At 43.2% G+C, this 18,273-nt stretch overlaps 1 protein-coding gene across 2 annotated transcripts; it reads left to right on the top strand.

Moving 5' to 3' along the window:
• Positions 1 to 5,571: 5,571 nt before the first annotated feature.
• trap1 (TNF receptor-associated protein 1) lies at positions 5,572 to 17,083 on the top strand. 2 transcript variants are annotated; one of them, XM_007893610.2, is made up of 18 exons: positions 5,572 to 5,765; positions 6,516 to 6,680; positions 7,368 to 7,450; positions 7,920 to 8,060; positions 9,205 to 9,276; positions 9,698 to 9,858; positions 10,414 to 10,523; positions 11,788 to 11,861; positions 11,994 to 12,149; positions 12,644 to 12,764; positions 13,147 to 13,216; positions 13,382 to 13,529; positions 13,936 to 14,121; positions 14,733 to 14,871; positions 15,109 to 15,194; positions 15,743 to 15,888; positions 16,507 to 16,579; positions 16,808 to 17,083. In XM_007893610.2, the coding sequence occupies exons 1-18, from the start codon at positions 5,609 to 5,611 to the stop codon at positions 16,907 to 16,909; spliced, it is 2,190 nt and encodes a 729-aa protein (XP_007891801.2). In that variant the 5' UTR covers positions 5,572 to 5,608; the 3' UTR covers positions 16,910 to 17,083. The 2 variants fall into 2 exon arrangements, with proteins under 2 accessions (XP_007891801.2, XP_007891800.2); XM_007893609.2 differs by having other exon boundaries at positions 6,513 to 6,680.
• Positions 17,084 to 18,273: the final 1,190 nt, after the last annotated feature.

The following is an 18,273-nucleotide window of genomic DNA, read 5'->3' as shown; positions in this document are numbered from 1 at the left end:
GACTGGTTGCACAATCTGGTCGTTTTTTTTTGTTTGTTTTGTTTTTTTGTTGCTAATGACTCACGCCTAATTTTTTTTAAATGGGGGGGAGGGAAAGCAAGTTCATTATATTGTTCATATTTTTTATTTTGTATTTTTCAGACTGAGCATTTCTGTTTAAAAGCAGGAAAAGACCTTCCTGGGCAAAAATGCAACATATAATGTATACCAATAATTTTCGGATGTGTTCTGAGAAGACCTTTTTCTATAGTGAAGTCTGTGCGGGCGTTTTCAAGTATTACATTTGTATAGATAGGAATAGACTATTGCACACATGTACTGGCACATGCCAAATTTTGTCTTGCTGATGTAGAAATTGTTGCTTTGTTTCAATGATAAATTGGTTTTAGTGAAATTAGGATGATCACTCATAGACTGTGCTGATTTTAAGAGAAAAAAACCCTTTCTTCATCCTTTATTCTATGTGAGACTTGAAGTGAGAAGAAAGCAATTCTAGTGTAAATCATGCAAGTTATATAATTACTATAAATAAGGAAACAAACTCTCAATCACTGTATAAACTGGTTTAAAAACTCATTTCTTACTTATATACCATATTGTTAAATAAACTGTGTGCAACAGAAAACAGGTTTCTACTTCTTTAGTATTTGTAGATACATTAAAAGGGAATACTTGTTTTGAACCCACACTCCTACTTATCAAAAGTGTTGGGTACATAGTCCTGCTCAAATCTGGGCTTCAAAACTTAATCGAGATTTAGAATTAAAATCTAGCTACTTGTTAAAACATTATCTCCTGAAAGGCAGACTTTTTAAAAAATATATATAGTATATATTATATATTTATATGCATGCATGTATATATAATATATATTTATATATATATATAATATGTGTGTGTTTGCTGTGCAGCTTGAGTCTGCAGCTGTATATTGTTGTTAATGGCACTGATTTGCGCTCCTTCCTTACTTGCTACCGAAAGCTATGCCGGCTGCAAAAGGGTTAATGAGCAGGAAGCTGCCCAGGCTTTGCAAGAGTTTGATCTCTGCTGCAATATTTTCTCTTTCTATCTGTCTCTCTTGCAAATAGTTTTAAGCAAGCACCTTCCTTCCATTCTGATGTTTAAAAACAGAATGCAGCATTCTGGCCTGCGATATCTCATTTAAACATGTACAGTTTCAGAATCTCAATTTTTATGCAGCTTTGATCTTCTCTTCCCAACTGTATAATTCGTGTATACTTAAGCCAAGTGTATAGAAACAAACCAAATGGTTACTGATGGCCATTTAATGCCTTCAGTGGATAAAGCTGGTCATTTCGTGAACTCTTTTCTTGAAGGTTAATCTGAGCTGCCTGCATGCAGGTGTTGGTGTATATGTTTCTGAATTGTATAAAAGAATTAATCAAGTATTGTTCAGCTGTGAAAATTAATGTTGAAATTGGGTGCCCGGAGGTCAGGCATGATAATCTATAGGACAGTCGGTGTGTTATTTGGGGGGATTTCTTTTTGCTTTCGATATGTATTTCTGTTTAATTTTTGTGTAAGCATTGATGCTGTGTACACTTAAGCGGAACAGACAGTACAGCCTTCAGTGGGATATTGTTCAAGTTTCTTTTCTTTAAAATAAGCTTCAAGATCCCTTTCATCCAACTTACTTAGACTACACTTAAACAAAGTATCACAATAAAGACTGCATTATTGTAACATACAGTGTATAAAATGCTGTTACACCTGTGTATTAGTTGTTTCCTCTTTCTTCACTCCCATCCACTTTTGTTTAAAGAATGTTTTTATCTATTGTTCACTTCTCTACTGTCCCTGGTTCCTTTTCTTCTTTCTTAAATTTCTTAGAAATTTTCCTTTCTTAGTTTTAATGTTTTGGGCCATTTTCACTTATTTTCTTTAATCTGGAAAAAATATGTATTTTTTCCCTCTGTTCCCAAAGGCACTAGTATTTGCTGGGATTCAGTAAAAAGGATACCAGTCACTCCAGTACTTCACCCAAGTGATCGTTCTTCAAAACGTGAGTTTGAATGTTGGCAGGTTATTCAACCATCGAGGGTATTATATAATTAGTGTATAGTTTAGCCATCAATATGTACCTTCCAGCAGAACGCACTGAAGGAATCGTACTTCAAATATTACGTATCTGATTTTTAAAGGTCTGTGATACTATTCGCAACTTCACATCCATCCTTCAAATGAGATGTTACACCAAGGTCTCGTCTGCCAGTTCAGGTGAACATTAAAAATCCCATGGAACTCTTTTCGAAGCAAATTTCTCCAGGTGCCTTTCAAATAAAATTGATCATCCACTTCACTGAGGTGCACAAATTGGCTGCCACATTTGCCCACAAAATGCAATCACTACGCTTTGCAGCTTATCGTGGCTAGCGATTTGACACATCCTCTCAATGTAAAAGATACTATAAAAAGTTATTGGGATAAGAATTTATTACATCTCCCAGTTTTGAGATAAAATCATGCAGTAATTTTTTGAGGAATAGTGTGACACTATAATGCTAATTTCCAGTTTAGAATACAAACAAAGTTCCTGTTGGAGTGATGCTTAAAACTGGCAGTGCATTTAATGCATAATTATAATAATCCTTGCATTTGATAAGAGCCTGATCACATCATTGAAATGTCTCAAAGTGCTTTTTAGGATTTACTGTACCTCGTGGTCTATATTGGGGTTTAATTTGCAGTTCTGCATTTCTTAAGATTCCTTAATTCCAAGCGCTCTGACACGCAGCCCGGCATGGAGGGTGCTATGTAAATGCAAGTTGTTGTTAATAAGAAATGCTATTAATTCCCATCAACTGACAGCTGGAACCTCCATTCCAGAAGTAATTGCTTTGAAGTCTCCCTCTTAATTGTTTTTAGATCTCTAGAGAATCGATTTAAAACATATGCTCTCTCGTGTACCCTTAGCTGGTGCAGAGAAACTTGCAAACTTTGGGGGAAGGGGAAACATTTTGATATCAGACGAGCTATACTTATCTAATGTTGAAAGTGCCTCATTAACAGTGCACCTTCAGGTAATGATGTGAGCATTTGTTTTATTAGATTTGCACGATATATTCTGACAAATGCCTTTTGGGAGGAGCAATGACACAGACTTCCAGGCTTTGCCTCTCTAACTGGAAAAATCTGAAGCCTATCTAAGCTCTATAAGTGAGGCTAAAGGTTGATAAGATACCAGAAGTGTGACATGACACATCCTACTTTAAGTCTTTAATAATAATAATAATAATAATCCTTGCATTTGATATAGCGCTTTTCACGTCGGGAGGACGTCCCAAAGCGCTTCACAGAACACACTGTAAAGTGAATTGACTGTATATTTGTGGGCGAACGCGGCAGCCAATTGCGCACAGCAATGTCCCACAAACAGTCGTAGATTGAAAATGACCAATTTATTATTGTTTTTTGTTTTTTTGGAGGGATTATTATTAGGTGTGTGGAGTAAGGAAACTTGCCCAAGGTTTCGCCCTGTCTGGAATTGAACCCGGGTGTCTCACTTGCAAAGCGAGTGCTCTAACCACTGAGCTACAGGACTCCACTCACTTTTTAAGTGACATGGTGAGGACAGTCATTTCTGGGTACAATATAGGTAATGAATGGATAGGTTGTAGTTATGACTACCAGTTTGCAGAGGCAAATCTATTTATTACATTTAACACCTAACTTATTAACCAATTGAGCTGCGTAAAACAAAACCATAAAATAACCTAAATTCTCTCCCCAGGTTGTATAACATATTTAAAGAGAACTGTTGGAATATGAAATGTTTACTACAAATGACTATTGAGGTTGCGTGTGTAAGAATATTTCACACGCAAAGAAAATGCTTTGCTACGAGAGGCTGAAACCATAACGTTTAAATTGAATTTCATCAATATTTACAAAGGAAGAATGTAAAAGCAAAGTAAGTGGTGGCTAGCTCCAGTGGATGATCCAACACTGGCTAAAATGGCTTCAAAAAGGTAAATCTTACCTGATCATAGACTTTTCCAAGCCTATTGATGACATCTCAGATTGATGATGGACTATGGGGTTATGATGACAAGTTGAGAATGACGACGATACGGGGTAGTATACCTCCACTTTCAAAGATAATTGTTACACACAACAAGATTACACACAAGGGACTCATTTACAGCACTTAATTGGATATCAAGAGTAGATGGGCTGAATGGTTACCTCCTGTGTTATAAATATTGGGTGATTCTATAAAAAATGTGCTTTATTTGTCCTGTATAATATTCATCAAATAAACTCTTACTCAGTGCAGTTAACTGACATGCTATTCTGGCCCTTCTCTCTCTCTCTCAAGAGTCTTGCATATCCAGACCTGAGAAGGTGATGGCAGGCCCTCTATTTAATCCATTGCAATCTTTGTGATGATGATGGTGTGGATGTGGAATGACCAATTTTGGGTCTATTGGATCTCTCACCGCTTGAGTCAGAAGGTTGGGTTCAAGCCCCACACTCCCAGTTATAGTAATATTTGAACTCAACAGAGTTTAGGCTGATCCTCCAAAAGCAGTACTTGGGAGTGTGCTGCATTGTCAGGGATCCCTTCCTTTGGATCAGATGTTAAACCAAGGTCTCCTCTACCTGGATCAGGTACACGTTTAAAGATCCCGTGACGCTACTCAAAAAGAAAGGGAGTTTCTCCCAGTGTCCTGGCTAACAATCCCCCAAATAAAACGAGTCTCCCCCTCCTCCCCACCCCCCACCTCTCTCACTTCGTAGCTGTTCGTGTTAACGATGCTGTGCTCCAATGGGCTGCTGCTTATATTAGGGCTATGAACAACAAGTCATCCCACTTGGACGGCACAAACCCTTGAGGCCTTTTTTTATTTGAGATGACTTTCCTGGCGCGAAAGGCGCTAATTACCCCCCCCCCCACCCCCCCCCGCAAAAAAACAGTGCACGGACCATCAAACGGTGCCCAGCGGCTACATTCTCAAGAGGAGAGCAGCGCGTCAACAGTTTGGGGCGTAGGAGGCGCCGGGACACGCAACCGGTGGCGCTGTTGCCCATTACGCGGCACTTCGGCTGAAATGAGTCGAGAAAGGGCGGTTTTTTTAATATAGATTTATCTATTCTCCTGATTGACCTTCAATGTTTTCCCCGCGGAAGGGAGGTCATTGCCCACAGGGCTGGGGGGGGGGGCCTTACTGGTGGCCATCCCTTCCCCCCAACACAGCGAATAACTTTATAAAAGAAACTTATTCCAAATAACATGAAAATGTGACGTGTTTTTATATATATATATATAATATATAATATATATATATAATATATATCCGGCTGACTCTGGTACCGTCCCGGCCGTTTGATTGATTTGAGAGGCTCCGATCCGATGAAAATCAAAATTATTGTTAATGGTCATTATTAAATAAAATTATTTCTTTCGCGACTTTTATGAGCATTGTAGTTTGAGGCAGGCGCTGCGCGGGCCGCCTCCCCCCGGGGTGGGAGAGGTTAGTGCGCGCCGCCGGGGTGTGAAGGCCCCCCCGCTCCCCCGCCCCCCGCGCCGCGTCGCGCTGCGGTGATGTCACAGCGCCGCCGCGGGCGGGGAGACCAGACCGAGAACATGGCGCAGAACAGCCTGAGCCGCGGCCTCTCCCTCCTCCCGGGACCGGCTCGAGGCGGCCTGAGCCGCGGCCTCTCCCTCCTCCGTCACCGGTCTGTGGCTCTGCGCCCGGCGGCCGCCCGCGCTCAGGAGTCCGGGCAACTGAGAGCGGCTCCGGGTAAGTGCGTTGCATCGGATTTAATAATCATTTGCTCAGGTTCACTGCCCCCGAGTGTATCGGGGGTGTGTTTCATCTTCATCCGATTAACCCCCACCTTCATCCCACCGTCCAAGGCGTCCTCATCATCATCATCATCATAAAAATCGTGCCTTTGGTTTTGCTCCTCACCACGTTGTCAGTGTCTTGAAACGCTCCGCAGGTACTGCTGCGAAGTGTGATTGTGAGCCGCAGCTGAGGAGAGGCGGTGTACATTGGGGCTAAGATGCCTTTTGTAATAATGCCTCATATCGATGAAGCGCCTTGGGACGTCCTCCTGAGGTGGACGGCGCTTATGCGAATGTAATTTGTTTGTGTTGTTGTTGTTGAAGTGTCTCAAGGCGCCGTTTAGGCAAAACAGTAGGATACAGCGAGAAACTCTACTTGGGATAGCGTCGTTGGACCTTTTTTGTTCAGCTGAAGACCAGAGAGGCTTCATTAACATCTTATCAGAAGTAATGATCCCTCTGGCGGTGAGGGATCATTACGGTGCTGCCTGAACTACGTATCTGAGTCCCGACATAGGTCTTGAGTCCATAAACTTCTGACCTAGAGGCAAAAGCGCTACTGACGGCGACAATTGAGTTGAGGGAATGGAGGGAAACTGGATTTGAATGTAATCTAAAGATCAGACAAGCTGGGGCATTTCTGGTAGATGAAAATGCTTTATCATAAGTTCCTGAAATTCGGTGCTTTGCCCTCCCATAGCAGGAGCCATGATCGATCTCAGAAGATCTGCAGCTCTGTTTTCCATCCACCAGAGATGTATTCCAGCGATCGTCTCATTCACCCTGCGCTCGTACAGCACACAAACAGCAGAGAGCCAAGAGGAGGAGGCGTTGCATACCATCATCACCGACAGCGAGAGCGTACAAGGTAAACTTTCTTCATGTCCAAGTTTGACTACGCCAATGCCCTGCTCCCTGGACTCCCCAACCTTTTCTCTATACAGGCTGCAATCAATTGGAAACTCTGCAACTCTTGCCCTCACCCGTACTATACATCATGAGCCTATCCCATCCTTGCTTGGTTCCACTGGCTCCCTTCAACCAGCGGATTAAATTCAAGATCCGGCACGACGCAATAAACCGAATGGCCTTCTGTTCCATAAATTTCTACCTTCAAATCCCTCCACGGACTTGTCCCACTCAACCGCAGTGTACTCGTTCAACCCTACCGAAGATGCACTCCCTTCACTCAGCAAACACTGGCTTACTTCATGTTCCCCATCCAATGTTCCCATCCAATCCACCCCATCATCTCAGTAGGCAGACTCGCAGCCACTCAGCCCTGCTCTCTGGGACTCCATCCCACAGTCCCTCAGACTCACTCCCTCCCCTCATTCAAAGCCTGCCTCAAAATATATCTGTTTGATTGAGGTCATCTTTTCCTGTCCTCACCTTTGGTTCTCACTCCCTTCGTTCCCACTTCAGGTTTGGGTGCCTAACTAGCAGTGTCAGTGCTTTGAAACAGAATGAACCGAACATTGTGCTGCTGTATTATGTTGCTGCAGATGTGCTTTTGGGAGCTCTGGCTTTGTGATAACCATCTCCTCTTCTGTAGGATCTTCTTCAAGTCATGAATTTCAGGCAGAAACGAAAAAGCTTTTGAATATTGTGGCAAAGTCCCTGTACTCTGAAAAGGAGGTAAGTTGTTATGACAGCTTATTCCCATTTACCCCCCGCCCCAATAAAAGGCAAATGGGAAAAGCCTCGTCAGTACCGTGACTCCAAATTCTATGTCCTGCTCCTCTGAATGTTTGGACACTGCCTCTCACTCTCACTATGTTTTGGGGCCAACAGGATCTGGAAATGAATCCTGGTGAGACCACTCTGCCCTTTGCCTTTAGAAGTTGATAAAATGAGCAGGAGGTGATATTTTCGTGTGGTCTGAGGAGGGGAACCAAGTAGTAATGCAAGCCCCAGTTGTTGGTTGGATGGCTGATCAATTAGATTTGGATGTGAAAATGTCAAAATATTGACCTTAACACTGTGAGCCAAAGCCTTAACACATCATCAGATGGTTGGGATAAGTGCCATACTGCATCGTACCCATACAAGTGAAGGTTTGTTTTTCAGGAGCGTTTCACTGTACCTGCTCATTCATGTTTCCTAGGTGTTTATCCGTGAGCTCATATCCAATGGAAGTGATGCTCTCGAAAAGCTACGTCACAAACTGGTGACCGATGCCCGGGAGCAGCCTCCTCTGGAGTTTCACCTCAGGACCGATGCTGAGAAAGGAACCATAACCTTCCAGGTATGGCAAACCCTTTCACTGTAGCTGTTCACAGTAGCCCCTCAGCCTGGTCTGCCCTGCTTTGTGGTTGGTTATTTGTAGGTTATTTTCCTCGTTATGATGATGTGTGACATTAAAATGATGACATTAAATTCCTTAGGAATTCACAGGCAAATTTAAAGCAAGCTTCCAAAGACAATAGCTATCCTTATAACCAGCACAGCTTTGCAATTGTCAGTGCTCTTGGGGTTAGGATTCCCGCTCTTGATTGCTATCCTGTGACCTCTACTGAAAATGCTTGTGTGGCCACTTCAGGTAAGGACAGATTTTTGGCTGCATTCTGCTGCTCTGATCACGTTGAATACAGTGAGATCCTAACACTTCCCATTTGGTTGAGGTACTAGGGAACCTGGTGTCAGTGGATCCATATCTCTTAGCACTGCCTTAAAAGGGAATTAACGCGAGAAAGAAAAGAACGGTTACATTTAGCCATTTTATGGTCCAACTGCTGCAGCCAGAAGATGGTGCTGTAGATGGAGAATGAAACACTTAATTCTACTGCAATTCAACATGGCTCCATAGCAAGAGCTTTGGCATCTGCTGGCCACTCGGTATATCACACCTCAAAAAAACCATTTCGTCAATATCAACTGCAGTTTCAAAAGTTTGAAATTCCTAGAAACTGTAGAACGGGATCAGCTATGTTTGCTGTTTTTTTTTGAGTGGTAAATGTACACTTTCTTGTCTGTGCATTGCTCACGGAGATCTGTTTGGCTGGTTCAAGTTATATGAATAAAATACACCCAAATGATCCCGACTCCTCCATCTCCCATATCCCTGGACCAATTTTTATTATGCACATTAGTTATGTAATTTCCTCTTGAGTTTGCTGTTACAATCTGCCTCCATTGTCTTTCAGGATAGTCTATTCCACACATTCAAGTTACTGTATATAGTGTTCTGAGACCCTATCCCACCTGAAGAATGCTACATAAATGGTAGCTATTTTTGTACATCCTACACTTACACTGCTCTGTTTAAATCTGAACTGAATGTTCTCTTGTTGAAAAAATTGAAGTATACAAAGCAGCACAAGGGTTAGTTTCTAACTAACACTTCAGTCCAATTGAGGGATAGTTTCTAACTGTTGTTTCCTCCTTCGCAGGACACGGGGATAGGAATGAGTAAAGAGGAACTCATTCAGAATCTGGGGACAATCGCACACTCTGGCTCGAAGGTGGGAAAATCCTGGTTCATTTCTCTTTTTAAATTTTTTTTTCTCTCTTCCTGAAACTGCTAATTTGGGATAGAGTACATTTCCACAGATGATGGGACTTCCTCCCGACATAAAGGACGCTTTATAAATGCAATTTGTTGTTGTGGCTTTGTTTCAATGTGTGAACCTAGATAGTGAGTGTGGGACATTTATTCAGCTGTGTAGAGGGATAATCGGCATTTACACACAAACACTTTCCCACAGAGGTCACTGTGTGGTGATTAGTAGCAGGAACCCAGAGAGCTGAGGCCAACTGCTCCTGTTGAGGTGAGCTACCTCAGCATGGATTCGACCTTCCTGTATGTCTTGCTTTGTCAAGTGAATTCACTCAATGAGTATTCGGGAGAGCTTTTGCTGAAACTTTTTTTGTATTTTTGACCAGGCTTTCCTGGAGGCTTTGCAGAACCAGGTGGAGGCAGGCGGGAAGATCATCGGGCAGTTTGGGGTTGGATTTTACTCTGCATTTACAGTGGCTGATAAAGTGGAAGTGTTCACACAGGCTGCGGAGTCGGGCAGCACCGGTTACCGATGGGCCTCTGACGGGTGAGTCCAGAATTTGTGCAATAGGTACAATCTGATCAGGAGATGAGCAAGAGGCTGGGTAAATATAGGCGATATTCCCAACACCAAGGAGGTTAAGAGGTGACTGAGGTTTATGACATAATAGAAACAGTTGACAAGATAAATAAGGGACGATTCTTCCCTCTGGTGGGGGAATCGGGCAATCTGAAAATTACAGTTAAGCAGATTAAAAGTGAAAACAGGAAACATTCCTTCACACAAAGGACTGTGACAATGTGGAATAAAATGCATTGTCCCAGAAGTAATGTAGGCTCAAAATCAATTGACATGGTTGATTAGATAGTTACTTGGGAAGTGAGGGATTAGAAGAAAAACCGGGGGAAGTGGAATGGAAGATTGAGTTACCTTACAGTAAAGAATTGTGGAATGTGGACAGGGGAAATATAGTGATATGATGTACATCAGTATCCTTACTGAGGAATCCTGTTGGAAATGTTCATATTTTGGAACTGCATTGTTAGTTGAGCACTGTCTGTAGATCTGGGGGTTCCCAGTAACTCTCTTCCATGCTTCCAGCTCAGGGACATTTGAAATCACTGAAGCCACTGGTGTGAGACCGGGCACCAAGATTGTTGTCCATCTGAAGGATGATTGCAAAGAGTTTGCCAATGAGGATCGGGTTAAAGGTGAGAGGTCAGATCATAGCATAGAATCATAGAAATATACAGCATAGGAGGCCATTCGGCCCATCGTATCTGTGTCAGCTCTTTGAAAAGAGCTATCTAAATCAATCCCACTCCCCCGCGCTCTCCCCATAGCTTTGCAAACTTGTCCTCCCCAAATAATTATCTACTTCTCTCTTAATAGTTGTTATCAAATCGGTTTCCACCACCCTTTCAGGCAATGCGTTCCAGATCCGAACAATTTGCTTTCGGAAAAAAATTATTCTCACCTCCCCTCTGTTTCTTTTAACAACTATTTTAAGTCAGTGTCTTGGGTTACCAACCCACCCGACAGTGGAAATTCTTGTTGAACCTATCAATTCCCCTCATAATTTTGAAAACTTCTGTTAAGTCTCCTCTTAACCTTCTCTGCTCCAAGGAGAATAATCCTGGCTTCACCAGCCTCTCCTCATAACTGAAGTCCCTCATTCCTGGTACCATCCTGGTAAATCTCCTTTGCACCCTCTTCAATGCCTTGACATCCTTCCTAAAGTGGTGACCAGAACTGAACACAGTACTCCAGCTGAGGCCTAACTGGTGTTTTATAAAGGTTCATCATAACTTCCTGACTTTTGTATTCTATGCCCCTATTTATAAAGCCTAGTATCCCGTATGCTTTTTAATAGCTTTATCTACCTGTCCTGCCAACTTCAAAGATTTACTTATATGTACCCCCAGGTCTCTCTGTTCCTTCACTCCCTTTAAGATTGTACCATCAGCTTATATCGCCTCTCCTCATTCTTCCTCACAAAATGCATCACTTTGCATTTCTCCACTTTTAACTTCATCTGCCCCGTGTCTGCCCATGTTACCAGTCTGTCTATGTCCCCTTGCAGTCTGCTACTATCCTCCTCACTGTTTACTACCTTTCCTAGAAAGTCGAGAGATTTGCTGTTACTGATTTTATTAAAATTGTTTTAATTTTCTTTACACACATTGATAATTAACAGTGTCTCTTGGAGCTAATAAGGCTGTGACTGACCCCTCAGAGCCATTGCTGTTTTCACTGTGAAAGAACTTGAGAACAGTTTGTTTTTAAAATTCCCTCCTGAAGGTGATGACTCGTGCTGTCATTATGGTGGCTCAATATGGGGGGGGGGGGAGGAGTTGATGGAGCCAGGTCGTGGGAACTTGTTTAATGGGCAGGGTTTGGGGGAGGTGACTGCTCAACAGTTGCTTCAGTCTTTCTGTAAGAGACAATTACACTCAGCACTGGTCTGTGTTTCAGAGGTGGTGACCAAGTACAGCAACTTTGTCAGCTACCCCATCTATATGAACGGCCGTCGACTTAACACACTGCAGGTGAGTGGTTTCCTGTCCTGAGAACAGCAGCGGTGATGGAATAGCAGCCAGGCTGTTACACATAGATATGCATACATGTGTCAAAAAGATGTGCAGCACACGTCCCATTCAACATGCACTGTGACTTCTCAGGCTCTCTGGATGATGGATCCAAAGGAGATCAGCGAGTGGCAGCATGAGGAGTTTTACCGCTATGTAGCAAAGGCTTATGATAAACCACGCTACATCCTCCATTACAAGACCGATGCTCCCTTGAACATCCGCAGTATATTCTACGTTCCAGAAATGGTGAGTAGCACAATGCCAGAGTTGCGGCTTTATGCTGATCCTCTCAGTATTCTGCCACGGGACCACACGATTCGTCACTCGTGTCATGTAGAATCCAATCTTCCTCACACAACATTCACACGAGAGAATCTGGATGCTGATCTGATTCGGGATCCTGGCTGTTTTGTTTGTCCCCTTTCCCTCGCCTGTTGTTTCCTGAGGAGCTGAGACTAATTATAGCACCTCTATTCGCCACCTTAACTATTTCAGCAATGACTAAGGTCAGGAACACAAGACATCTCTGGTCTGTAAGTAAATTTAACAACTGATCCATTAGGGGAGCCCTTCCTCACTTGGTGAGAATGGATTACAGACATTATAGTTGGCAGAGAATTGATGGGGCTAATTTAAATTCAGGGATTCTAGTGAGTTTATAAACATTTGGTTTGGGAGAGCAGGCTTCAGTATGTATATTGTGCTACTGAATGGAATTTCTCTCTCTTGTGGCTGTGCAGAAGCCGAGTATGTTTGATGTGAGCCGAGAAATGGGGTCCAGCGTGGCCCTGTATAGCCGTAAAGTGCTGATCCAAACCAAGTCCAGCGATATCCTGCCCAAGTGGCTGCGATTCTTGCGGGGTGAGTACAGAGCTGTTACCTGTTCTTTGGAGCCAAGTAGGAATAGGTATGATTGTCTTTTTACCTTTATCCTCTTTCCTTCCCCCCGAGGCAGCTAGTTGAGCCCAGACCAGAAATGAAACCTGTGACCCTCCTGCTCTGTATGGTTCATATGCACTTGCAACAATCATAAAGCAAATAACAACTTGTATTTATGTAGAGGGGCAGCATCTCAGAGCAATTAACAGTGGCGGAGCCTCATGCCAAGCCGGGGAGGTGACCCTAAACATCACTTTATATAGTGGTATGTCCCACGGGGCTGTTGCAAGTGGTCTAAACTGTGGTGTGTGAAGATGCCGTTGTGTTCAGACAGAAAGACTGAATGACTCTGTCTTTGTTGCAGGTGTGGTTGACAGTGAAGACATACCTCTAAACCTCAGCAGAGAACTGCTTCAGGAGAGTTCGCTCATCAGGTATTCAATCTGGATACAGCTCATCAAGAGATGCCCGAATGGGAGAGTTGTAGAACAGAACTGTTGATTTCCCAGTTATTTTGTGTAAAACCCAGCAGAGCTCCTGGCTCAGATTCTGGTGGCTCCTGGGATGGAAGCTCACCCTCTGCTCTCTCTCTTTTTCAGGAAGCTTCAAGCTGTTCTCCAGCAGCGATTGATCAAATTTTTCCTTGAACAGAGTAAAAAAGAGCCTGAGAAATACAGCCAGTTCTACGAGGACTTTGGACTGTTCATCCGTGAAGGCATTGTAACCACGGTTGAGCAGGATGTCAAGGTGAGCCCCGGTGATGTACTATCTTATGCAGTATTCTGGCCTCGATAGGATTTAGAACCAGGCAGTGACTTTTAGGATTTCCTAATGTGATTTTATACCCAGAAGAATACTATATCATTGTTATTTGATAGTAATGTGCAGTGGAGAAGAGTTCTCTGTTCCCTGCACTGCTCGATGTCAATTACCGAGCTCCACATTCCATCCCCTGGCAGATGCTGACTTGAGCCAGGCAGTGGTAGAGGAGGTACAGATCAGTTGGTGCTGTCATGAGTGAGCCCGGGACTGAGAAATCTAACAAAATTTATTTGCAACGCTGGAGTTATTAGCAGTATATTGTGATTGGCAGATGCCCCTGGAACACCCTGGAAGTCCTGGGGTAACTAACAGTATGTATCTGGGTGTTCAGGAGGACATTGGTAAGCTGCTGAGGTTCGAGTCGTCCGAGATGCCCCAAGGCCAGGTGACAAGTTTAATGGAGTACGGCAGCCGGATGAAAGCAGGGACACGGAACATATACTACCTGTGTGCCCCAAACCGCCGCCTGGCAGAACACTCACCGTACTTCGAGGCAATGAAGAAAAAGGACATGGAGGTAAGAACGACCAATGAGATGCATCAAATAGACTGGGATGACATAGTGATTGCTTTCCACAAGGGGTCAGTGTTAGGGCTGCTCTGATTTGATGTATTCACAAATGATCTGGATTTAGGAATTGAGGGACCAATATTGTAATTTGCTGATGACACCGAATTCGAGGCGTCACAGATTGTGCTGAGAAATATGAAAGAAGAGAACATAGATTGACTAGTGTTTGCACATTGCTGACATGAGCTGTACAGTGCTGAAAAATATTGAAGTAGAAAGCATAGGGAAAGGATATGGATCTTAAATGATAATATTTAAAATGTAATAGAGAAGCAGAGGGACCTACCTCGGTGTGAAGGTATATGGGTCATCAAAGATGTCAGTGCAAATACATTTTAAAAAAAAGATTAAAAACAGTAAATTGAATCCTTGGGCTTATACCCAGAGGCATAGAATATACAAGGAGGTAATGTTGAAGATATTGGTTTTAGCTGCTATTGGAGTATTGCGTACCTCATTTTAAGAAGGATATAGAACCAATCACCAGTATTGTTATGAAGATGAGACTGGTAATACTCTGTTTCTTTGTTACTGGATTACGCTTTGTCTCTGTTTAGGTGCTGTTTTGCTTTGATCAGTTTGATGAACTGACATTGCTACACTTGCGGGAGTTTGACAAGAAGAAGCTGATCTCTGTGGAGACTGACATCGTGGTGGATCATTACAAGGAGGAGAAATACGAGGACAGCAAGCCAGGTATGGAGTGACAATCGGGGGCTTTTCTTTCTGGGCAGTTTAGTAGGTGCCGACAGCAAGGGGTTCTGTGACTGGCTCTTCCCCAAAGATCACTACCTGGTGCTGTGTGAGTGGAAAGAGGCAATAAATATGGGTGTTTTATTTAGATAAAGTTATAATTGGAGTTAGACTCGGCTCCATTAAGGCCAGTTTTTGGTACTTGCTCTGATTTTTGCCATATCCCATCTACTTTTGCAGCTTCTGAGCGGCTCTCTGAAGCAGACGCAGAGGGTCTCCTGGCTTGGATGAAGAATGCACTTGGGACACGAGTAACCAACATTAAGGTACGAGCCCTTGCAGTGTTCAATAATGCTGGCATGTACAAGCGACCACATCAGATATGAAGACATTCACTGTGAGAGCTGTTTAAAGAGAAATAGCTGCTGTGTCAGTGATCAGGAATCATGGTTGTTGGTTCGCCTTCTCACTTTTCGCCACTCCCACCCCCTCCATTGAGCCAGCTGTTGCCTTGTTGTCCATCCCCCCCACCCCTGCCACCATCTCTGCACAGCCGTTGTCCCAACCTAGTCTCATTATCGCTGAACAGTGTGTCTCAGGTTAAATGATGAGCAGGGTGAGGGGTTAATGTGTGACTTCTGGGTTCCTGTTGTCTTAGTCTTAATTGTAATTTTTTTATGAGTGTTTATAGTTGTATGGTTGGGAGGGGGTCAGAAAGCTTCTAAGGGCAAAGACTGGAATTGAGCCCTGATGCTTTACCGTCTCCTGGATCTCTGGTGGCTGCTCTGGACAGCAGCTGCTCTGTCTCAACCATTGTGTGTAGGACTCTTCTCACTGGATCCATTATTGAAAGGATCTCTCTCTTTTGTCTCAGTTGACACCACGACTGGACACACACCCAGCAATGATCACTGTGCTGGAAATGGGCGCTGCCCGGCACTTCCTACGCACCCAGCAACTGGCCAGGACCAGCGAGGAACGTGCTCAGATTCTGCAACCCACGCTGGAGATTAATGGCAGGTAAGCAGCTACCATCAGGCCAGGTGTCACAGCAAAGACCTAAGGATGAAAATAGATGGTTTCATAGAGGAGTAAACACTGACACAAAGATATGAACTGAATGGCTTCCTCCACAGTGTTATACATTTCTATAGAGCAGATGGGTGTGGGCTGTGAGAGAGCTGTCCACTAGCAATTTTAGTTTGGTACCAAAGCAAGATTGTGTTAAACTAATACATCAGCAACCCGTAACTAGCCTGACAATGTGACATCAAGTACATGATAGCTCACTATTCAGTACGTAATCAAAGCTGAAACAATACAACTGAATAATGTCATTTAGATATTTTGATTGTAGGGCCTATTTAATGAGGTTTTCATTCAATTTTCCATCTAAATTTTTACATTGATCTAATTAATATTAAATTGATTTCTTAAATCGCACAATTAACCAGACTGATCTATAGTGAATGCACAATCACAATTGAAGAAGACGGTCCCCAGGATAAGTCAGTGCCTTCAGTACACTGTGTCTTAAACAGTGTTGAATGTGTTGCAGGCTGTGGGACTGAGAGTTTTGACCGCGCACACATTTCGGGTGTGTTCATTGACCCTCCCCACTCTCTTGTGCTGTTTCAGTCACGCTCTGGTTAAGAAATTGAATGAATTACGTGACAAGAACCCAGAACTGGCTCAGCTGCTGCTCGATCAGGTGAGTGTAAAGATTGTCACATTAACTCCCCACTCCTTTTTGGAGCGTTGTATTATTACCATCCTGGCATCTTCCCTGCAGCCCCACAACCCACTTGATAAAATCACATTAAGAATGTGTGGGCACGCACATACCCAGACAGTGTACACTACTTGCTGTACTGCACAATTCCCCTTTAAGCGTTGCTCAGCAGGACAAGGTTGCAACAGATTTCTCTGTCACTTTCAGATCTACGATAATGCCATGATAGCCGCCGGCCTAAACGACGACCCAAGACCCATGGTGAGCCGACTGAATGACCTCCTGACCAGAGCCCTGGAAAACCATTAGCCGTCGGCAGAGGGTGCGACTTGTAATGTGGAGACCTGACAATGGACAGAGTGTGAGACTAAAACAAATCATACCCATCATTTGGAACTGTTCCTCCAGAATTGACCTGAATATTTGGAACTCCAGGCAACAGTACCACCAAAATAAATGTTATAAATCTATTTCCAACTAAAATTTCCCCAAATGTACCTTTGTTTACTGAGTTTAGTGATGCTAAGACTTGTGTCTCTGGCACCTGTTGGCAGTGATTGGGGAAGAGGTCTGCTCTTTGAGGCTTCAATCCCTTTAATTAATTTATAGTTTGACATTATTAAGTACATCAATTTAAATGCAAACCATTTGGGAGAAGGGAAATGAGTCCTGAATTCATCTATCAAATGAATGGAGTCGATATCCTAAACAGGCTTGTGCGAGTTTGTTGGATCGATGTATCCCATGGGCTTCAATCTTATTAACTGTACAAACACCTGGGTGAATCGAGGCATTCTTGGTGGCTGCAGTTACGGTGTTTAGTTTGATAGGAGTAAAGATGCATCTATTTATCAGTGGGTTTGACAGGAGAATCTACAATTTGGTTCAAAAGCAAGCAACAAATTAAACTAAATTGTCCTAATTTAACTGTTCTGCATATTGAAGCTACAATACAATCAATGCAATACAAATTTATATGGTGCTTTTCATGTTGGGAAGGTGTCACAAGGTGCTTAACTAACCTTGAGGTGACTCCTTCCTGCATTGCTGGGTTTGGTAACACCTTCCTGCGACATTCTGTAATTGTCCAGCAAACCCATGAGAGTTATGACATCATTGAGATAGATTAAGTGAGCATTTTTCGTCATTGTGTTCTATCTCAGCACTGGGGGGAACGACATCACAAGCATGGCTCGTCCCATCAATGCTTTTATGTTTTTCCACTGCCTGCCATGCTGTAATATGCATGTGCTGTGGCAATGCAGTATTGGTGGCACAGGAATTAGGTGAATTATTTCATTCACTGGTTTCCCTTGGTTACAGCTCAGGTGTTAGTCTGTTTTACCTTTTTCGAAAATTTGAAATGAGGTCCCCATTCCTGATTATTCAGTGCTGCGTGTCTGCCCGAAACGTGCTTGTGTGAGATAGGATTAGAGTTTCCTTGAGATTGCGCCCCTCTTCTCCCTCTTGTGCTACTCATGGGGACACACACGAAGACCAGGCAATCTGTTAAGGTAGCAACGGATCGCTGATGTTGGTGTCTTCAGGATGCAATGTGAGAACATTGGGGGAACTATAATCAGACCAAACAAATTATGTTGATGCACATACCTTTGACTGTATGAGACACAATTTCCACTATTGTAGTTAGTCCTTGAGCCGCTGTGAGTGAG

Source organism: Callorhinchus milii, unplaced genomic scaffold (assembly GCF_018977255.1).
Source record: "Callorhinchus milii isolate IMCB2004 unplaced genomic scaffold, IMCB_Cmil_1.0 Scaffold16, whole genome shotgun sequence".
NCBI lineage: Eukaryota > Metazoa > Chordata > Chondrichthyes > Chimaeriformes > Callorhinchidae > Callorhinchus > Callorhinchus milii.
Note: the sequence above shows the minus strand (reverse complement) of the source record. Positions and strands in the feature narration are given on the sequence as shown.

Excerpts from the sequence above, each read along its gene's own strand:
- trap1 (XM_007893609.2), top strand. The coding sequence starts at position 5,609 with ATGGCGCAGAACAGCCTGAGCCGCGGCCTCTCCCTCCTCCCGGGACCG. Across the intron at positions 10,524-11,787 it reads CAATGAGGATCGGGTTAAAG|AGGTGGTGACCAAGTACAGC; the intron begins GTGAGAGGTCAG and ends TCTGTGTTTCAG. Across the intron at positions 11,862-11,993 it reads GTCGACTTAACACACTGCAG|GCTCTCTGGATGATGGATCC; the intron begins GTGAGTGGTTTC and ends GTGACTTCTCAG.